The 22314-nt window shown below is 32.2% G+C and overlaps 2 protein-coding genes and 1 long non-coding RNA gene across 4 annotated transcripts; 2 read left to right on the top strand and 1 right to left on the bottom strand.

Moving 5' to 3' along the window:
- Positions 1-5079: 5079 nt before the first annotated feature.
- Positions 5080-10614, bottom strand: LOC122586675 (receptor-like protein EIX2). The gene is made up of 2 exons (XM_043758661.1): positions 9120-10614; positions 5080-5366 (listed from the first exon to the last, which is right to left on the bottom strand). The coding sequence occupies exons 1-2, from the start codon at positions 10612-10614 to the stop codon at positions 5080-5082; spliced, it is 1782 nt and encodes a 593-aa protein (XP_043614596.1).
- A 1782-nt stretch (positions 10615-12396) lies between these two features.
- On the top strand, positions 12397-13732 carry LOC122598658. Of its 2 annotated transcripts, none has more exons than XR_006323681.1 (4): positions 12397-12562; positions 13102-13380; positions 13467-13532; positions 13641-13732. It is a non-coding gene; the product is annotated as an uncharacterized LOC122598658 (long non-coding RNA). The 2 variants fall into 2 exon arrangements; XR_006323686.1 differs by having other exon boundaries at positions 13319-13380.
- A 3909-nt stretch (positions 13733-17641) lies between these two features.
- Positions 17642-18773, top strand: LOC122586684 (alpha-1,3-arabinosyltransferase XAT3-like). The gene has a single exon (XM_043758672.1). It carries the CDS (start codon positions 17642-17644, stop codon positions 18767-18769), a length of 1128 nt encoding a protein of 375 aa, XP_043614607.1. The 3' UTR covers positions 18770-18773.
- The last annotated feature ends 3541 nt before the right edge of the window (positions 18774-22314 follow it).

The following is a 22314-nucleotide window of genomic DNA, read 5'->3' on the forward strand; positions in this document are numbered from 1 at the left end:
CAGTGAATCTGAAGGCTCCATACAAAGATAACAGAGTATGGGAATGCAAGGTTTTACCTTGTCTCAAGACCACGATCATATGAGACCATTTTGAAGGAAGAATATCACAAAAATTTTCAAGAAGTATGTCCTTGTCCATCTCTACCCCAAGCCCTCTTAACTGGTTTATGATAGACATAAATCTGGTGTAGGTACCAGTTAATGATTCATTGGGTAGGGCAAAAAATGACTCGTACTTCTTATTTAAAGCCACTTTCCTGGTAACAATAGTATCATCACCACCTTCATACTGGTTCACTAGTTCATCCCATATGCTTTTGGCACTGGGATAAAGAGCTAGTGTAGAAATTAGAGCTTCAGGAACGGCCCCAAGGATCATGACTTTTAAAGTAGTGTCAATATTGACAAGTCTCCTTTCCTCTTCAGACCAATGTTCCTCTCTCTTTTCCCTCCCAGATCTTGCTCCAGTTGGATCAAGAAGTGGATTGAGAGGACTTCTAGGAATATAGGGTCCTTCATTTAAAATTTTAAGCATATTCCTCTCAATACCAGTAACATGTAACAACATCCTAGCCTTCCATGTGCCAAATTCATCACCATTCCCACTAAATTTGGGAACAGGAGTATTCGAGTAGTGCACATGCACGTGTGGAGAAGCAGGAATAGGAGGAGGTGGTGGTGGATTATTGTTAGCATGGTCATTGGTTTGTTCAAATTCATTTATGGGTGGAGGTCCAGCATTTAAAGGGTTTCCTTGTGTATTCTCTGGGTTGGCCATCAAGAGAATGCAGATCTAGGCAAGTATGTTAACCTTCTGCTCTCATACCAATTGTGAAGTCCCTCACTCGATGGTATAACCCACAAGTGTAGAATAACAAGTCAAGTAATCACTAGAGATGACTAGTATTAAACGTCAAGTAAGCACTAGATTGGACTAGTATTACGATTAATATAAATGCAAGAATATATATAACGTAATACGTAATTAAGCAATATAAAGATAAACAAATAAGTAAATGGTGAGACACAATGTAATTTTCAAGTGTATTTTATTTATTGATGTTAAATAAAATACAAGGTTGTTGCGGAACAAGATATTACAAAGTAAGTATCTAAACAACCTATGAAATACAAGTGATCTAATCTTTGTTAAATAAACTCTTTGATCGAAATACTTAAAGTTGTGAAGTATGACTGTTTAGATCGAGAGTATTTGAACAAAGGCACCAAATTGCAAAAGTATGTTATTTGGACGAGGAAGTGACTTGGTATCTATAGGTAAAAAGAATAAATATAATATTCTTTTTGCCGTACAAATATGGTTACATGCATTTAAGGAAATTACATTAATTCCTTAAAAGCATGGATTAAAGTACAAGAATAATGTCACATGATAATGACTTGTCTTCTAATTAACCAACCACCTTTACATGCGTGTAAGGCTTTTAACAAAAGACAAATGGATTGTCCGGTTAAAGGCATGTAAAGGCATAAAGTCAATTCCTCGTAATCAGTGTTCAGACTTGTAAGGTCTAGAACACTGACAAGGACTCCAGTTAGGAGATTTGGTAAGTCTTCCAGTGAGCTCCGCTATTTGTCAGACTTCTTTCTTCAGACTTCAGTCTTCGACTTCAGTGAGAATGTTCTTCAGTGGGCAGATCTTGACTGGAGTGAAGTCCAGTGAACAAATCTGTTGGAATCCAGATTTTTATACGAGTAAGTTGTTCACTGGTCTTCACATAATTTCTGGACAAATCTTCAAAGGGCTCCAGTAGTTATGTTTGGAGCGAGTCCAGTAAATCTGGACCTAACAAATACTTCTAATTATCCTTTTGTTTCTGGCCATTTTAGATTAATGAAAAATCATGTAGAGTAGTTATACAATATATCCATTCTTTTAATGGATATGAAACAATCACGTAATTGGTTGACTTTTTCTGAAAGTCAAATATGTGATTATTTTGTTGGGCAGTTTTCTTCTTTCATATATGTAACATCCGGGTTTTCACCGGTCAACATAACGGGACTAGTAGTTTTAAAACGTCAACTTTGATAAAGTAAAATTTTGTAGTGAAAAGGTAGGCCTATAAATAGTCATTAGAAACGTAATTTTGAAATAGATAATAATATGTCAACGAAGTATTTGAATGAGTCTCGGGTTAAAAGTTTTAACTAAACGAATCATTGCTCGGGGGAGACCAGAACTAGTTGCGTGAGTGCTAGTGGGGAACAAAACCCAACTCCCCCTCCTTTTCCTTCTCATTCTTGCACTTGACTTTCTCTCTCACACTTTCCCTCTCTTCTTTTTCTCTCTAAAAGCAAGACCAAACACCCTTCCATTATTTTCTTCATCATCATCTTCTTCTTCTCTTCATAAATTCGGATTTAGGTTGGTGATAATAACCAAAGTGTTAGAAAATTGTTGTATAATAATAATTTCTTGCAAAACTTTAAGATTTTTGGGTTTATGTAAGTGTTCATCTTCTCCAAGAGCTCCAAAACCGGATTTTTAGCTTCGGGTCGAATTGGTAAGTATTCTATAGCTCAAAATGTTCCTCTTAACTAGTAGAATACTTCCTTGTTGTAGATCTAAACGATGGGCGGTCGATTTGAGTGTAAAATGTGTGTGTTTAGCTTAAAAACGGGTTTTGAGTTAAAGCTTGAGGAATCAGAAATAGGTTTGTGAAATGATTTGATTTTTACATTTGTTTATACTTGTATTAAGCTGTGTTAGTGTTTAAAGCTTTGATCTTTATGTTTGGTGGGTCAATTTGTGTCGAAAATCAGGTTTTTGCTCGAAAACATACGTTATGCACCGCACAAAAGTTTTATGCTCCACATATTTTGAGTTGAAAAATTTCTGACCTCAAAAATGCTGAAATATGCGCCACATATTTCTTGCATGCGCCGCATATTTCCGAGTTCAGTCAACAACCTGAATTTTTGAAGCTATCGTAACTTTTGAACCGTAACTTCGTTTTTGACATTCAAGATATCGATGGAAGCGTGAATGAGTCTAGTTTACAATGGTATAAGACTCTGAGTCCAAAACATAATTAGAACAAATCAAAAGTTTCGATGACGCAATAGTGGTCCAGTCCCGACTAGTCATTGTGAAACAAAACATAACGAGTCTACCTTTGTTGGATCAAAGACTTATAAAAAGGATATAATAAAGCATTTATAGTAGTATTAGGTCAATATTTAGGAGACCTTGACTTTTGAGATGCTTTAGGATTAATGTGATACGTGTATGATAGGTTTCGGCTCTCGTGGACATCAGTTCTTCGGCTCTCGTGGACATTAGTTCTCTTTCCTTTCATCTTCGGATTGTATTGCGCGCGTCAGGTGAGTTTCGTAGCCCCTACTATATGTTGTTTGCTTAAGGGGTGGAAAGATACTCGCTATGTGTTTACGTGTAATGCTGTAGATTAAGCTTATGTTTATTTTACGTGCATACATTTTTGTGCTAGTACATGTCATAGGTAGACATGTATCGTGATTGGTATCTTTGTTGACGTAGTTGAAAATATAAGATTGTTTTAGCCTATGGAAGAATGATATTTTGTTATAGTATATGATATTTGATGTGTTTATATGGTTAGAAATTGGTAGGTTTTCGATATGCTTAATGGGTGTTGGTTGGGTGGAGGGAAAGCCGATGGTATCACCTATATACAAACCCTACCAATACCTAAATGACATATCAGAAACCTAGATCCATTTGGTGATTTAGTTAATTGGAAAGCGTTACTCTTTGTTAAACGTGAACGTGTCGTTATGGATGTATCATTGTTGTTAAACGTGAACGTGTTGTTATGTGGATACATCATTGTTGATTAGACGTTGTATTGTTATATTGATATCGTGTTGTATTATACGTGTGTAAGACCTGACGTTATGGATTGTTTAATCCTTATTATTTATATGTTATGAGACGAAAGACGTATATTATATTTATAGTAAAACGTGATAGTGGATTGACGAATCCACACCCGGTATGATTATGGCCACATTATGGACCTAAGGATGGTTTGATTTCATTCTAGATCTTTAGACTCGGGCACAATGCCTCGGTTTGTTTTCCTTTTCATGAGATTTATATGTTGTATTTTGATTCATGTATGACAGTCTGTTGTGTTATATGAACATTATATAGTTTTTCTGAGTAATATCAATTTGCAAGCTCGTTAGTTGCATCTCACGTTTCCGCCACTAGTGGGTGTTACAATATACACTTATTTTTGAGATACAAAATTGGAATTAAAATACTTAGTCAAACATACATAACACTGACTTGATGTTCATCAAAGAATGACATTAGCAACCAAGTATGGAATGATGGTATATATAGAGCAAGTACGTGTAGTAATATTAAAACACTAGAACAAGTATGGATAAAGGTAAATTATAAAAATAGGATGTCGTTAGCTACATCTTAAAGACATTTTTGAAAATTTATCATCCGGGACAATACAACCCACATACATCTGTCATATAATTAGATTTAGCATCAACTTATTTTTTATTAATAATAATTCATTTTGGATTTTATATCATCATTAGTAATGGATAAAAAGATTGCCTTAGTTATTTTAGTTGTTTTAGTTAGCCAGGTATAACTAGCATGCTCACTAATTCTTGAAAGGTTAGATATATGTCTAGTAGAATTATGTAGTTTACCACATGAACCTTTTATAATATACCTGAAGACAAATCATACGAATACAAACAGTGTTTTATCGAACTTTTCTTAAAATGTCATAATACACAACCTATTATCTACTACCAAACACATAATTATAGTACATTAGTACATATAATACTGAAAAATCATAGTAGACTAAATTATAAATACTAAAACTTACTTTTCATTATAATAAAACACGAAACTTTGGATTCTTGAAGCATAATCTTGTAGAATCTTCACATCAACGTAAGGTACCAACATAACCTTGTCGAAGATTAATTTTTGAACCCAAAAATAATACCCCCATTCATTTGATAAACAAACCACAACATGAGACATTAAATTAGAAAAAAAAATGTTTTTTGTTAATCTAAAAGTATTATACCTCATTAGAAAGACTTCCTTTTAATTCGAGAGAGAGTCACTAGAATTGAAATAGTTAGCCAACTGCAAACATTCTCTATCATTTCAAAGTAAGTTATCCTCCAAATCCTAATAAAGTGCAAGCTACCAGTAAGTCCCATAAATCCAATAACGAAACCCGAGACCATACCGGTATAAAACCATGACAAACCATGTAAACTATCTTTACTTTCACCATCGCCAACATGAGTGTATAATAAATTGCTTTCTTTGCAATTTCTTGGCAGTGGTTTTCCACATAGTCCGTTGTTCCCTTCATACATTGTAGGATCATTAAAAGTATTAAACTGATTTGCAACTGGTATTGGACCAAATAGTTTATTGAATGATAGGTTCAAGTAGCTTAGAAATATCAAGTTGCCCATACTTGAAGGAATTTGACCTGACAACTTGTTGTTCGACAAATCTAAAGATTCCATTGACCTTATATTTCCAATACTTTTTGGAATGTGTCCACTTAACAGGTTTCTTGAAAGATTCAAATTTTTCAACAATATAAGGTTCATCAATACATCAGGAATTTCGCCATCAATTTTGTTGTTAGAGAGGTCTAAGGATACAAGAAACCTAATTGTCTTGGTATACTTCAATTGAAGGCCCTTTATGTATGCCTCGACATTTTCTTCATATGGAAAGTTATTATATATGGTGTCGAAGTCAATCGTCACCATACCCGTTATATTACCAAAGCAATGAGGGATACTTCCTGTTATGCTATTATTTGCCAGGTTTAAATATTGAAGATGCTTGATTTGACAAAGTTCGGTTGGAATCTTACCCATTAACTTATTTGATTGGAGATTCAAGATTCTAAGCTTTGATAGTCTTTTTCCAATCCAAGAAGGGATATTACATGTTAGCAAATTGTTCCCTAGATCAAGGGTTTCCAAGCCTATCATGTTATGTAAAGCCACCGTGATATTGCCCTGAAATTTGTTGTTGTGCAAATGCAAAGACCGAAGCTGTGATAAAGAACCTAATGAGCTTGGAATATCTCCCGTTATAGCGTTATTTGTAAGATCGATCGCCTCTAATTGAATCAAGTTTCCTAAGCACATGGGAAGAACTCCAGAAAAGTTATTATTGGATAAATCCAGTATCGTTATACTAAGCTTCTCGCATAAGTGAGCTGGAATGCTTCCATTAAAACGGTTGTTTCCAATATTGAAAAATACGAGACCTGATTAGGCAATCATTAGTCTATTTAAATATATAAGAAAAGAGAAATTGTCTTAGGTTGAACTATAGTTAAATTGAACTACCGTTAAAATTTATATATTAGTAGACAAATATTGGCATAAAATCACATTAGTCTTTTTTAAACATAAACAAAACTTTTTTCACACTGCAATGAAGTAATTTGAACTTGATTTGTGTAATCAAGAAGGATTAACATTAGTGTCTGTTAGAATGAAAGTGTGTGGAAGGAAAGACAGAGAAAAATATATCTTTTTAATATGTGTGATTAATTGGGGGGCTTATTACAATACGTAGTTATAAGTAAGGGTGAGCATGGATCGATTTGAGTCGGGTTTTCCCTAAAACCTAAACCCAAACCCAAACCGATCCGTTTGCTTTTTAGGAAACCAAAACCGTTGGATTCGGTTTTGGTTCGGTTCGATTTGTCAGCTTTTCGGTTCGGTTTGGATCTGTTTCGTTTTTATACGCTTTTTGTTTATTATGTTATAAATTTAACTTTCAATTCTTAAGGAAAAAATATTATATCAAAACTATAATATACGAGCAATGGTTTTAATTAACTAATTATACTTTTTATGTGTTAAAATTGATATAATTTTTTTATAAAATGAATTGACGTTGTACTACGTTTTCATCAAAAACAAAGAATTTGTTAATTTGTATACTAAAAAGGCAAAATAATTTTAAAATATATTAACATATTTACTAACTATAGGTAATAAATATAAATGTAATATGATATATTTATAAAATAAACTAAAATGTATTTGGTTTGGTTCGGTTCAGTTTTTGATCGGGTTTTTTGCATATGAAACCGAAACCCGAACCGATCCGTTCCATTTTAGAAAACAAAAACCAAACCGACCGGTTTCGTTCGGTTTTCGGTTTTGGTGGTTCGGTTTTCTCGGGTTTTTTCAGTTTTCCTGTTCGGTTTTTGCTCACTCCTAGCTATAAGTGGAATCTTCTTATATGCTAAAAGACAATTGTTTAAATGAATTATCGACCAAGCAGAGTTATTGATTTTTTAAAATTAATTTTTGTTTTCAATTTTGACTTTTACTATTATAAAAAATATGGGCCCACAAAAACTTTAATTTAAATTACTGAAATAATACTTGTGGTTTTATCGAAAATACTGCATACCTGTAAGATACACCAATGGTACCTATTTTTTTTTATAGATTCACATTCAGACCATACCTTGCACTGACGGTCGTTAGTTTTCTTAAAGTAAGCCTACTCGTGAGGTATGAAAGACGTTATACACCATCCGTGTAATTTATGCTTATTATCTATCAAGGAATTCGTTTTTTTTATAAGAAATTTATTAATACTAATATTTTATAATAAACTATTATCATTTTATGAATAATGTTTTATTTTTTAAAAACTATATATTGTTATTTTACAAATTTTATTATTATTTTCTAAAGATTTTATGTATAAAAACTTTTAAAAAATATGTATAAAAATTCTAAGAGATTTATACTAAAAAATATTAGTATTTATTTATTTATTATTGTCAATGAGTTAATGATTTATTGGTAATGTATTTGACCTTAAAATATCCACCAAAGTCGAGTTTCATTTCTTTACATTTTATTATTATTCTTATCATTATTTTTGATGACTTAAAATTGAGTTACTTTTTCCAATGTATTAAAATACTACTACTTGAAGTATTTTATAGTCTTTATTAAACTTCGAATGCGATTTTTATAGAAAATAGTAATAATACTAGATTTTAGACCCGTGTCCAACACTGGACACGGGATTTAAGATATTAAAAATATTAGATCTTCATACATTTAAGTCATAAAAGCTTATAATTTTTAAAAAAAACACGATTTTAAGTGTTATATTTTGCAAGTTGTAGTACAATAATCATAGGTTCTTCACTGTCATTATTAGCCTAGACATATTGATGGAATTGTTTGTCGTAGTCATTCCACAAGGCACATACTATATATAATTATTTCTCTATTATAATATATTTTGAAACATATGTACTCATAATGTGATATTATTAGGAAAAATAATTAAGAATTAAAATATAAACATATTTGTGATCCCGAACTTGACATTCAAGTATATGTATTTAATCATGATGCGCGTTCATAACAAACATATGTTTATTTTCAATCACTTGTTCTATGATAAATTTGATAACAATTGGGACTCTTCTAATATTTGTTAATAAGTCATTAGGTTTTCAAATAATTTTTTTTAGAAAATATTTCATAGGTTAAATTTTTTTTATTTAATTAAATGATTGTAAATTTTAAAAAATTTTCTCAAGTTGATAGCTAAAAATAAATATAAATTAAGATTAAGATATCAATTATTACTAATTTTACAAAATATTTAATTATGTTTTTATTGGTAGATAATGTTCGCATAATTTAAAATCTATTGTTAAGATTAGAGAGTGTTAGTTTAAACTTAAGTTTTATATATGCTGAAATTTATTTACGGTCAGTAACTTTGTTAGGGAAAGGATTTTGGTCTTTTATCAATTCATTCATAATACAAAAGATAAAAAAAAATTATGGAAAAAGTAAATAAGTAATGTATTAGATATACGCAAAGAGTGAAATCTAATCGGTTCTTTTAATAATAAAATTAAAAGTACGAGTATTAATTAATTATTAAATTTGTTCAAACAAACAAAGTTATTATCCAGTTTAAAAACTCAAATATATAAAGGAATGAAAAGATTATTCATGGCAGATTTTGGGAAATAGATCTGATCACAAGTCAAGTATCAAAAATAAAAGAAGTTATTATCCAGTAATTGTATACCTACCTGTGTTGTTGGTATTTATCAGTGGCAGATTTCCACCGATCTCGTTGTCGGACAGATCCAATTCTTGAAGATGAGAGGAGATGTTGTGAAACCACTCTGGTATTGTATCTCTTATTCTCGAATTTGAAAGATCTAATATTAGTAGATGTGTTTGTGTTTGAAGCCAGTTTGGGAATTGGGGTCCCATGTTCCAGCTGGAGCTTAAATCCAAATACTCCAATTGGAAGGGAGGAATCCAATGACGGCTCATATTCAACGTTATCAATGAATTACCAGACAGCGCCAACTTAGTTAGATTGTAGAGTTTGGCGAAGTGAATTTCAGAAACAACCCCACTCAATTGATTCCATGAAAGATCAAGGTATCGGAGGTTAGAAAGCTGACCAAGACTATTGGGAATGCTCCCATTCAATTGATTGCGAGGAAGAACAAGGGAATAGAGGTTTGAAAGCTGACCAATACTAGTGGGAATGCTCCCACTCAATTTATTATTGCCAAGATAGAGTTCTTGTAGGCTGGTGAGTAGTCCAATGCTTTCAGGTATGCTCCCATTCAATTCAGTAAACTCAAGATATAGATATCTTAGAGATGATAGGCCACCAAGTGAGGGAGGTATCCGACCAGACAATTGATTGAATGAAAGGTCGATGGTAGAAAGAGAGCTCAAGTTTCCAATAGAATCTGGTATTCCCCCATGGAAGCTGTTTTCACTAAGGTGTAGATCCTTGAGGCGAGTTAGGTTGGATAACCAGACAGGAATGGTGGAGTTAAGGTCATTGAGAGAGAGATCAAGTGAATTAAGAGAAGTGAAATTGATGACTTTTATAGAGGCGATATTGATATCACACGAGCGCAAGTTGAGTGTAAGCAAAGAAGGTAACATGTTAACTGGATGCAACCAATCAATATGGTTACCGATTGTTATCCATGACAAATCCAAGTGCTTTAACGATGACAATAAAGACACCCACAGCATATCATTATTCAACATCAAATCGAAATTATTACTAAGATCAAGACTTTGTAACCTTGAGAGATTTCCTAGATGAGGAGGGACCGCACCACTAAATCCTGAGTCTGATAGGTCAAGGTATTCCAAATACTTGAATGACCCAAAGAATCCAGGAATATTTTGTCCAAAGACATAGTTCATGCTCAGGTCCAAGTAACGCAAATGCGTCAAGTTGAGTAAGAAAGGACTTACCTTACCTCCATGCCAGAAAGACGATGTAGATCGAAGATCAAGTTCGACAACATGACCAGTTCTCCTGTCACACCCAACTCCCCACCATTCACAACATTCTAGTCCTGTCCATGTGGACAGCTGATTTGATTCGTCCAAGAGGCCTTGTCTGATTACACTCAGTGATTGCCGCTCTCTTTGGATACATGTAACGTTTGAGGAAGCGGTGATCATGGTGTTGCTGCTGCTTGCGCCATACGTTTGAACAAACAGGAATAATAATATAAAACTGAAATGAAAAGTGGTTTCCATTTTTGTGTAGTTAAGGTAGAATGTAAGTTGTATAATTCAGAAGGAGGGGGAATGGGGCACATATATAACACAGCATGTCTTAAAATCTGTTATGAACGTATAGTTAGGTTGATATCGACTTGAGTCCCCAAGTCATTTTTAGTAGACTTGGAGTCAGTCAAGGATCACACAAAGTCTTTCAAGAGATAGTGGCCACATACAGAGATAGATTGTGGGTCACTAACGTGTTACTCCTATCATTGTCAGCCAATGCTTGTTGGTAAATCGCACAATTGTCATGGTCAAGAATTTAACAGTTGACTTGGGAGTTATGAATGGTTCAAAGTCTTTCAAGAGCTGGTGGCCACATACATAGCAACTTGGTTGGGTGATAATAACATGTTAATGTCAGTCAACGGTTGTTGACTGTAGTTTTAAACACAAACGTTCTATCAACAGCAAATATTGTGATCTCTCTTAATTTCACTTAAAGTAGGATGTGTCTTCTTAGGTAATTTTTTGCTAGCTCACTTCTCAATTGAATTCTAAGTATTGGGTTAGTGGTGGAATTTTTTTCTACTGGTTTTCTTTGCCGTCGTGTCCTCTCTCAAGCTATCTGTCATTTGGCGTCTTAGTCGTTATATTTTTGGGAGTTATAAGAATGATGACTGATGTTATTGAGTTGCAGGTCTAAGTCTTGGTGTCTTAAATCAAGTTAACATATTTCATTCTTTGTGCAGCTGCGTTTAGTTTTGATGATTATTTTTCACGAGAAGTACAATTTGATCTATTCTAACTTTGCTAATGATTATTTACTTAATGGTCATGTTATGTAGCATGCATTCAAGCGCGTCAGCATCAGGTTTGTTTATCTAGGCAGTAACATTGTTGTATTTCGATAAATATTATTCTTCACAATGACGCTTCTAAATAGGAGGTGAGATTATATGCTACATAAAATGCTAATGCGCATCTAAATAAGGAGGTGGGATGGTCTGATTGGGTTAGTGTCTTAGGATTTTGAGTCTGTCCATGGGAAGTTTGTAGTTCTGATGAATAATATATAGGAAACTATAGTGTTATTTTGGTGCAGATCGGAAATTAGTTGCTTTTTTATATTTGAGTATTCTTTGAAAGTGTGCATTGGGAAGGTGGAAGTCAATATCCTTTTATTCACCAAAGTCTTTTTATTTTTTGGCCTGTTTGAGTATTTGCTTGTTAAATGGGAGTCTAGTTGGGAGTTGTGATAGGAGAAAAACGAATTCTGGTATATTGATGAGCTGCTACCATTATGTCTTAAATGAATTCTGGTATATTGATGAGCTGCTACCTTTATGTAGTTATATAGACACCGGTCATCTCAATTATCAAAAACAAACACAAACATTATCATGTTAACAAAAATTTCAACCTTTTTCAACCATTAGATACCTTCATCACAACTAGAAGCCCAAGTTCTATTTTCAACTTTTACCATCTTCAAATCTGGTTTTGGTGGGTTTGAAAGTGCACAATCTATACTTGTAGCTGTGTCAGTTTTGACTGCAATTATAGTTGTTCATAAAAGTGTAATTGCTATTGGTGTATAAACGCTATTGTTCATAAAAGTGTAGCTGCTTCACTTCAAGGAATTCATGCAAGTATAATTGCTATTGGTTTTAGGCCTCTTTTAATGCTAATAATGTTGAGTATCCTTTAAGAGCATTTCCTTTAGGTGGTTTTGTTGGTTTTCCTGATAATAATTCTGATATTTGATTTCCCAATTGATGTTGATATTGGGCCTATTTTGGATAAAATATTTGATAATTCAGTAGGTGTGATTTCCACTACAGTTTTTGCATTTGTTATTAATTTATTATCTTTGCTCAAATTGTATTTTTTGGATTGCATGTACAAGAAGCTTTCCCTGGTGTGATTGTACCTTAGGTTCGACCCTTTTTGGTTGCTTCCCGAGACGCAGTGCTAGCAGGTGATGTTATTCTTTTGGTTAATGACGTTGAGTTGCCTAACAGGCAGCTCTCGAATTCAATTTCACATATTGTTGATGTCATTAAGAAAAATCCAAAATCGATAGTGTTGTTAAAGGTAGATAGAGGTGGGAAAGATTTTTTAGTTAAAGTTACCCTGGAAATCATGATATTCTAGATTTGGTATGTTTAGTTTCACATTATGGTGACCAGTACCTATGGTAGTGGTGATTCCTTGTCATTATATTGCAACTTGTTGGTCTTCATGACAGGCTTATATCATGTGTATAGAACCAGATGGTAAGATCGTGCTTGTTGATACATTGGATTATATCAAAAAAAAAAAAAATTTATTTTTATTTTTATTTTTTTTGGAAAGGTTGGATTATATCATCTGATGCATCTTTATTAAGGTTTATATTCTCTTCACATTGCTTACTACAACATTTGTATTCAAACACCATTGTTTTCATTTGGTTGTTCTATATCTGATTTACATGCTTGAAACTGATCATTTTAATAGTCTGAACATAAAATGCAGGTCAATCATAACTGAAGTCATGGAAATTTTATGAGTTGAAAAACGTTTTTGATCAAAGCTTAAGATTTGATGAGATCATGGCTAGTTAATATTAGGAAGTACTGTAAGACTTGAATGATGAGAATGACCACTTATAGATATAAGGAAAAATTGTGGCACTTACGGCATTCAGAAACTTGCTTTCTTGACTTATAGTGATTATTATGGGACAATTCAGGTACGGTGATAGCATATTCCTTGTGCTGTTTGTGGATTGCTCTAAATAGCCTTGGTGCAAAGGTAACATCGAAACAGTATGTTATATGGATTATCTTTAAGTGCTGATTTGTGCTTCACTTGACTAAATTGTATGAGTCATATGCTAGACTGCTGAAAACTCATGTAAACAACTCAAGAAGCTAGTGACTCGTTGGAATAATGTGAAGACTCGGGTAAATATACGTGTGAACTCCTAAAAGAGTCCAACCCTACATGCTGCAACATGAATATACGTGTTATAATGTTTATGCCCAGTAATGACAAACTTTTTTATTGGACAGAAAACTGATGAGGCGAGGAAAAAGATCCATTCCAGGTCAAATGAGCCGTGGCAACTGGAACCAATTCCTTTTGTATTTTTCTGCATGAAGAGGTAGCAATACTTCGTGTTTTTGTTTCATATTCATCTTCACCACCGTGCACTCTAATTTGATAGCATTACATGTATATGCGTTTCAAGTATATACTTCTCTTAACTAGCTAACACACACTTCATATTGCAGAAAGGAAAGAAAGGTGTCGTTTTATTATCATGTGATATACCATACTGGATAAGTCGTACGCGTAAAGATGGAAGCATTGTGAATGGACTAGTTGCGGAAGTTATGGTATGTATTTCTGTTATTCTCTATCAAAATGGCTGGGTTGGGTCAGTCTGGGTAATGGGTCTTAAAGGTTTCACCTCAAAACAGGGCACATATCAGATGGGCATGGTTTATAAAAAAAAACTCGTTTAATGCACTGACTTTCTTGTGTTTATGATTGTTTTTCTAATTAAATACTGATACCTTTTAATCATCACATGATTTCAGGTTGTTAATGATTCATGTATGCTCTCTCTATCTGTCGCTTTCTCTCTCTCCCTCTATCTCACTTCAAAGAATGTAGCTAGATTGCTGTAATGTAGTTAGGCTAATGTGGCTTTTATATTCTATTTTTATAGCAATAGATAGATTTGGGTTAATGGGTTGTATTTTACTGATAACAGGTCCAAATGGTCAAATGGGTCTCTAAAATGCGCATTTAGATGCTTAAAACTTTTGTATATGTTTTATTTTTAATAAGATGACTGAAACGGAAACAGGCCTAACGGGTCAAAGTAAAGTACGGGTTAAAACTTTAGTATATGTTGTATGCTTTCCACATGAACCACACCCTCTTAGTGTGATAGTTTTGTTTAACAGAATGTTAAATGCTTTCACATGAACCATGCCCAGATGCCCTCATAGGTAAACTACATGTATTGATCAGTGATGAGGTCTAATATTTGGTCGATTGATATGTGGAATGAAGTCCAGGAAACCAATAATAAAATCAAATCAAAGTTGAATTTTTGAAATTCACTTTTAGTTTGGTTTTGGACCTAGTCAATGTTGTAATATGGTTTATCGATTGATTTATGTTGATTTTCAAACCAAATCAAAAACCGAATTATATATTACTGGAACAATAGAAGCCATTAGGATAGGTAGCAGAAATTGGTACCCAGATTATGTCATACTCATACACAATTATGACTCATACACAATTATACTTGACAATGTGCGAACCTAATTAGTTGAACTCAACAATGTTCATCCGCACTTCAAAGTCAAGAGTATGCATGTGCAAAACTTCAAAATCTAATGTCGCCACTTTAGGTCATAGGGAATTTGAGAAAGAAAACAAAGAAATTTCCAAATTTGGTAAAAAGAAGATTTTCAAATCTTCAAAAGCCTATTCTTTTTAAAAGCTTTTAATTTGAAAACCGTTTTTCAAACACACATATTGTTGGTCCAGTAACTTGCACAAGTCTATCTTAATTTAAAGCAACAAAGTAATTAAGTAAATAAAAAAAAAAACACAAAGTACAAAGAAGTTGAATGTTCACTTTATTAATGACGACCGAGTTACATCTCTTAGTTAAACTAGTCACATGCCCGCACGATATAACGGTATAGTGGTGGAGACGACGGGTGGAGGTGGTGGCGGAGACAGGTGGTGGTGGTGGGGTGGGCGGTGGCGCTAATGCGTGATTATTAATGTAAAAGTAATTGATATAAAAGTAGCATGGTTGGATCATTAGTAAGCATCCTGGCCTGTGGAGACAGGGGTCATGGGTTCGATCCTCATCCAATGCAAGGTTGAAGGGTCTTTTCTACTATTTAGGTAGAATATGAAAGCATCCTCTCTACTTAAGTGGAGGTAAGGTTTACGTACAACTGTTAGTTAAACTAGTCACATGCCAACAATATAGTGGTGGAGACGACGGGTGGAGATGGTTGCAGTGACAGGTGGTGGTGGTGGTGGTGGGGTGAGTGGTGGCGCTAATGCGTGGTTATTAATATAAAAGTAATTGATATAAAAGTAGCATGGTTGGATCAGTTTAAACATCTTGGTTGGATCAGTTTAAACATCTTGGCCTGTGGAGACAGAGGTCATGGGTGCGATGCTCATCCCATGCAAGGTTGGAGGGCCTTTCTACTATTTAGGCAGAAAATGAAAGCAGTTCCTCTACTTAAGTAGAGGTAAGGTCTGTCTACATCTTAACCTCCCCCACACATCGTCGAGGTATTGAGACTCAAAACCCGCGAAAGACGGCACTAAGCAGTTTCTTTCTTTCTTTTTTAATTGATATAAAAGGAGGTATAATAGTTATTTTGAGAGTTGAGAAATTTATGTTATAAATAATATTACTAAGGGTATCATAGGTATATTGGGTGAAGATATTTAAATTAGTGAATAAATAAAATGAATAGTTCGAATAAATCAAGTTCTTTCAAAAAGTTATTATATATTCAACCTAAAGTTTTATTAATAATTCCCATCATTCTTCTCATTTCTATCTTTAAAAAAAAATCATGGTCACATAATTTCTCAATAAAGAAACATACGTTTCACTTTAATTTAATTTTTGGAATTTTGTTCATGTTTATTCATTATTTGATATTGAATTATTATGATAGTGTTATTTTTTAACTCTTTTTATTTATTTTGTTGTCAATAGTAGGTTCACCATGACTTCTTTTACAAAAGATTTTATTCGTTTAAATTTATTTTGCTCATTAACTTATTTTGCTCATTATTTATATTTTTTTGTAATTTAGAATATGACATATATTTTGTTATTTTTTATGAAATGAAAAGAAGATAACGTTGGTTCAAATTGAAGTTTTAAACTCAACACATGTTAATCATCATCTCATGCATGTATCATTGATAACAAGAATAGTACGGGATTATAAGAAATAATAATACTAACAGAAACCATCATACCAAACGGTGAGCATGAAAGTCAACTACGGGATTTTATTGAAAACGTGGGTGGCAATAGTTAACAAACGAATCCTCATTATTCTTTCTGGTAGGCAACTAAAGTTGGATTGTACATATTGTTATATACATTACATAGAGGTATGTATATAATTAATTAACTGGCCATATATGTTATAACTTATAACTTTCATCACAAGCATTTTAATATGTTTATAGAGAAAGATCAAAAAATGAAAGAGCACGATATATTTGCTCGCAGCTTTAATCAACAAGACCAAAAAAGATTTGGATATGGTGCATTATTTGGATGTTTCGTGGTCACATGGTACTTGTGTACGGTATTCAAGCCTTACTTCGGCCCCCTATATGTACGTAAGTACATACAACTTCTTACATGTTAACTCGCAAGACCGATAAATTTTTGGCCCAATATGGGTCCAACACGGGGAATATGTAATGTGTGTAGGTTTGTTTATCTAATTGTTTTATTTGATCTGATTTTTATGGTTTTTTCAGTGAATTTAAGGTTAATGATGGTTGATGAACTAAAATTGGCGATGGTTACCGATATCACTAGCAACCCCAAACGGCCATGTAAGTTAATTTGATCATGTTAAATAAAGTATGTTTACACATGCAACAAATCTCTTTACTTCTAACACAAGTAGGCAACATAAAAATATGTGTAAGTACTTTATTGATGATTTTCATCTCCATATAAAAGCAAAATGATTTACAAGCAACAAAATTTCTAACACGCCTTGATGACTTGATACTCTAATTGTAAAACAAATTAAAGTTGGGTACATACATACAAATAAGGTTTTTAAAGTTGAACATATATGATAGTAATAAAACGATAAAAGTTTATTGCACTTCACGCAAATCTGAATGATTTTTTTTACTTGTATTTTGTGAATCTTCCTGCATCAGTTTTATTCATCTTGTTCAAGATTTAATAGTCAAGATCTTATCAGATGTGTTTTTTAATCTAATACTTATTTTACAACAACTAGATGTTGAAACAATGGAAACAAAGCTAATCTGCAAGACATGGAAAAGGAGATCAGATACCTGCGAGATGAAGGGCGATATAAGAATTCATGGGAATTCTTCAACTATTTTCGTTTCTACAAAAAATGTCACAAATGCTTTGGTGACAATAAAACCTTATGCACGCAAAGGCGATGCAAGTGCAATGGAACATATTACAAATTTCACCATCAAGTCGGTCAAAGAACAAACCGAAGCAATGCCTAAATGCACCGAAAAACATGATGTACCAGCTATCGTTTTTTCGGTTGGTGGTTATAGCGGAAACAACTTTCATGCCTTTTCAGATATCATCATCCCTCTCTATGCAACTTCTCGGAAATTCAATGGAGAAGTGAAGTTTCTCACGACGAATAGAAATTCTCGATGGACTAGCAAGTTTCAAAATATATTAGATAAGTTATCAAGGTATGAAATCATTGATATTGATGTTGAAAATAAGGTACATTGCTTTCCAAGTATGATAGTAGGTCTAATAAAGGACGACCGAAAAGAGCTAAACACAGATGCAATGAAAAATTTCTCAAATTTCTTGAGAAGTACCTACTCGCTGGATCGTTCAAAAGCCATAAAGTTAACCAGTGGCACGACTAAAATGCCCCGACTCTTGATAGTTTCAAGGAAAAGATCAAGAAGTTTTACAAATGTGAAAGATATGGTTGGTGTAGCAAGAGATATAGGATTTGAGGTGATTGTGACCGAGATGAATTCGAACTTGACTCAAACATCGAAGCTCGTAAACTCATGTGATGTGATGATAGGAGTTCATGGTGCAGGGTTAACAAACATGGTTTTCTTGCCTGAAAATGGTGTGTTTATACAAGTGGTTCCATTGGGAAAGATGGAATGGATGGCAAACACTTTTTATGGAGAGCCTTCAAAGGGAATGGGATTGAAGTACTTGGAATATAAGATTAATGAAGAGGAAAGCAGTTTAATAAAACAATATCCATCTAATCATCAAGTCTTCATGGATCCATATTCAATTCAAAAGAAAGGTTGGGAAGCTTATAGATCAATATATATGGATAAACAAAATGTAAAGCTTGATGTTTCTAGGTTTCTAGAGACATTGTTCAAAGCCCTTGAACTACTTCAATAGTAAAACCACCTTGTGTAATGGTAACATTCAATCTTTGTTTTGTTTTAGCAACAAATTATAATCATACACTTTTTGTCACTTAATAAGGAAAAATTCATTTTTTTAATGTCCTTTTTCACATGTTTAAAAATTAATAAGAAATAATTCTTTTTTCTGTTGTCCTTTTTTCACATGTTTATAAATATGAAAAAATTTTGATTGGTTCTCTTTCTTCATTCTTGCTTATTTTTGAAATATAAATTGCACTAAGGGATTTTCTATTATGTGCCCCTAGGCACATGATAGAAATTAATTAATCATCATTGTTTTTCTTATATAAAACATTGAATTTTATTAAAATTTTGCGAAAAAGAATAAATTTTTAAAGAAAGAAGAAGCATTTGGATTTTATTAAAATTTAATTTTGAAGTTATTTATCTTTTCGTTTGTAATTTAATTTTCAGCTTTTCATCTATAAAGAAACAATTAAAATATGATTATTGAGATATTATTGGCCTAGCTTTTAATCTTGTTATAAGTAACTGGAAAAAAATACTATAATTCGCCTATGTACATTCATTTAATAGTGTGCATGAATATTAGTTAAATAACAAAAGGGTAAATTAAAAACTAGAATGAAAAAAAGATATTAATAATATTAATTGTGTTTTATATAAGGCAAACAATGATGATCATTTAATTTCTATCATGCGTATAGAGGGCATATAATAGAAAATCCCAATTAAAAATATCTTATGGTGTATCAAAAACATGTTTTTTGTTTTCAGATTTCTCATCGTGACTTACAAAAATATCTTATGTTGGAAAATCATATAAATATTTTTTCTCATTTTTTGTAAATTAGAAGGGACGAAATGAAAATAAACTAATTCATATTGGCTTGCAGGAACAAAAAGCATAACAAACTTTATAGTAGACTGTATTAGACAAAAGGAAGAAAAATTGAGTGGGAAAAATTTGTAAAAGTTTAATATGTAGAAATCGATTAATATGTACGTAAAGTTATTAACGAATGAGATAGTTTATCTTAACACAAAATTGGGTGTAGTTTTTGTTACAACATGTGGGAATCGGATGATAAAAAAACACAATATTGGTTAGATCAAGAAAAGTAAACTGCTAGAATATTGAGATATAAATGTACATAAATAATGTTTAAAGAAAAAAAAGGTAAACTAAAAATTCTAAATAAAGAAAAGGTAAACTAAAATTTAGAATAATAAAAAAAGATATTAATAATATTAATTGTGTTTTATATAAGGAAAACAATGATGATTAATTAATTTATATCATGTGCCTAGGGGCACATAATATAAAATCCCTAATAATATTAATTGTGTTTTATATAAGGAAAACAATGATGATCATTTCATTTCTATCATGTGCCTAGAGGGCCTATAATAAAATATTCTATTAGTTAAATAAAGAAATGGTAAATTAAAAATTAGAATGAAAAAAAAGATATTAATAATATTAATTGTGTTTTATATAAGGAAAACAATGATCTCCTTTAATTTCTATCATGTGTCTAGGGACACATAATAGAAAATCATTTGGAATAAATATACTCAGTTAAACATTGACTGTTTTGTTAAGCGGTTCTTTTTCTTTATTTCCGCTTATTTTTGACATACAAAATTGGGATGAATATACTTGGTCAAACATAGTTAATGTGACTTGCGTCGGCAACCAAGTCGTCTCAACGAAACTTGGTCTCCAACATATAAATTTGATAAAAATGTAAATAAAAAGTCCTCTAACTTATAGAAATAAGAGTTTTTTTTAAAATTAATATAATGGAAAATTTTATTTATCATACTAGTATACTTTTAAAAATATTTATCAAATTAGTATAATTTTAAAAATATTTAATATTATAGGTTAAATTTATTTTAATATTATGCTTATTAAATATAAAAATAAATAAAAGTGTGTAAAAATTTTTGCACACTTTTATTTCTAAATATTTTTACACAAATAAAAGCGTGAATTTTTTTAGTTTGTTCACACTAACTAAAAGTGTAGACAAATGCAACATTGTTTGTAGTGTTGATTAAAAGATAATCAAGTTTACTTTCATGTAAATCCTATTTATTTATTGAGATAATGACCTATGGATGTAGTAAACTATGACAAAATATCTATGTTATGTATTGATCTAATCGGAAGTCTATGTTATGTAATGAACTTATCAAAACTGTCTAAGAGATGCATGTTACAGGCTAAAGCCGGTCATCAAATATTTTCCCTTTATTTTTTAATCTTAATAATTAATTTATTTATTTAACATATATAAATAAATATAAGTTATGGAAACATATATGTATATAAGTTCTGTAATTATATAAAAACTGTAAACACCTTCATATCTTCTGGTCGCCGCCTACCTCCCCATTTTTCCGATCAACCCTAACACAATCATATACCAAAAAATCAAAGATCTCAAAAATTAAAATCGCATTTGAAGATTACGATCCCTTATAAGGTTAAGAACCTGAAACCAATCACTACATATATTCTCAAACATATACACATTGACACACACAAATCTAAGGGTACATATATACAACCCACACAAACATACAGTGAGATACTTGGGAACGTATTCTTACATGACTTCTTGAAGCATAACTTATAATTGAAATGAGAAAGAATAACTAATTGCTAGATTTTAGTTAAAGCAACAAAACAACAAACTTAGAAAAACGCATTACAAGCCTAAAGCTGAAAAGATCAAATCCCTTTGACCTCAAAATTCATCATTTCTCTTTTCGGGATATTAATAAATAATAAAATAGAAACAAGGAAATACTAGTTCTCAAATACTCGGGAGGAGTTGGAAACAATAAATAACATTCATCACTTAGACAGTTTTGGTAAGTTTATTACATAACATAGACCCCTGATTAGATCAATACATAACATAGACATTTTGTCATAGTTCACTACATTCACAGGTCATTATCCCTTTGGATGGTAACCGGCTACCTGTAGATTACCCGGTAACATGCATCACTTAGACAGTTTTGGTAAGTTCGTTACATAACATAGACCTCTGATTAAATCAATACATAACATAGATATTTTGTCATAATTCACTACATCCACAGGTCATTTTCCCTTATTTATTTTATGCACATATCTTTTATTTTATAGGAATTATATATAATTCTGCTTGACTATATTAAAAGACATAACTTATATTACAAAGAGAGGGTCGTTTTAAAAAAAACATTTGTTAATGTACGGTTTAACTTTTGGATGGTTCTCTTTTGAGCCATAAAATATACACCTATGTATACGTTTGGCTGAAAAGAGAACCATCCAAAAGTTAAGAGCCATGCTAGAATGACAAACATGTTGTAAATAATTATGATTCGTATTGTAAAAATAATGAATATATGATAATAATAATGTGTACCTGACGATCTAGAGAACCTTGTAAGAGCAATAATGTTTGCCATTGATGTCGGGTTCCCAAAACAAGATGATTGTTCTTAGATGGGGATTATAATTTGGGAGAACACATACACAAGACTATGTGA

The sequence above is a fragment of the Erigeron canadensis genome, chromosome 1 (genome assembly GCF_010389155.1).
Source record: "Erigeron canadensis isolate Cc75 chromosome 1, C_canadensis_v1, whole genome shotgun sequence".
Taxonomy (NCBI): Eukaryota; Viridiplantae; Streptophyta; class Magnoliopsida; order Asterales; family Asteraceae; genus Erigeron; species Erigeron canadensis.

What these genes read in the sequence shown, in the direction of transcription:
- LOC122586675 (XM_043758661.1), bottom strand. Translation starts at nt 10,614, where the DNA reads ATGGAAACCACTTTTCATTTCAGTTTTATATTATTATTCCTGTTTGTT. An exon ending in GATAAATACCAACAACACAG is followed by an intron (nt 5,367 to 9,119) that starts GTAGGTATACAA and finishes CAATGTATGAAG; the next exon opens with GGAACAACGGACTATGTGGA.
- LOC122586684 (XM_043758672.1), top strand. Translation starts at nt 17,642, where the DNA reads ATGGAAACAAAGCTAATCTGCAAGACATGGAAAAGGAGATCAGATACC.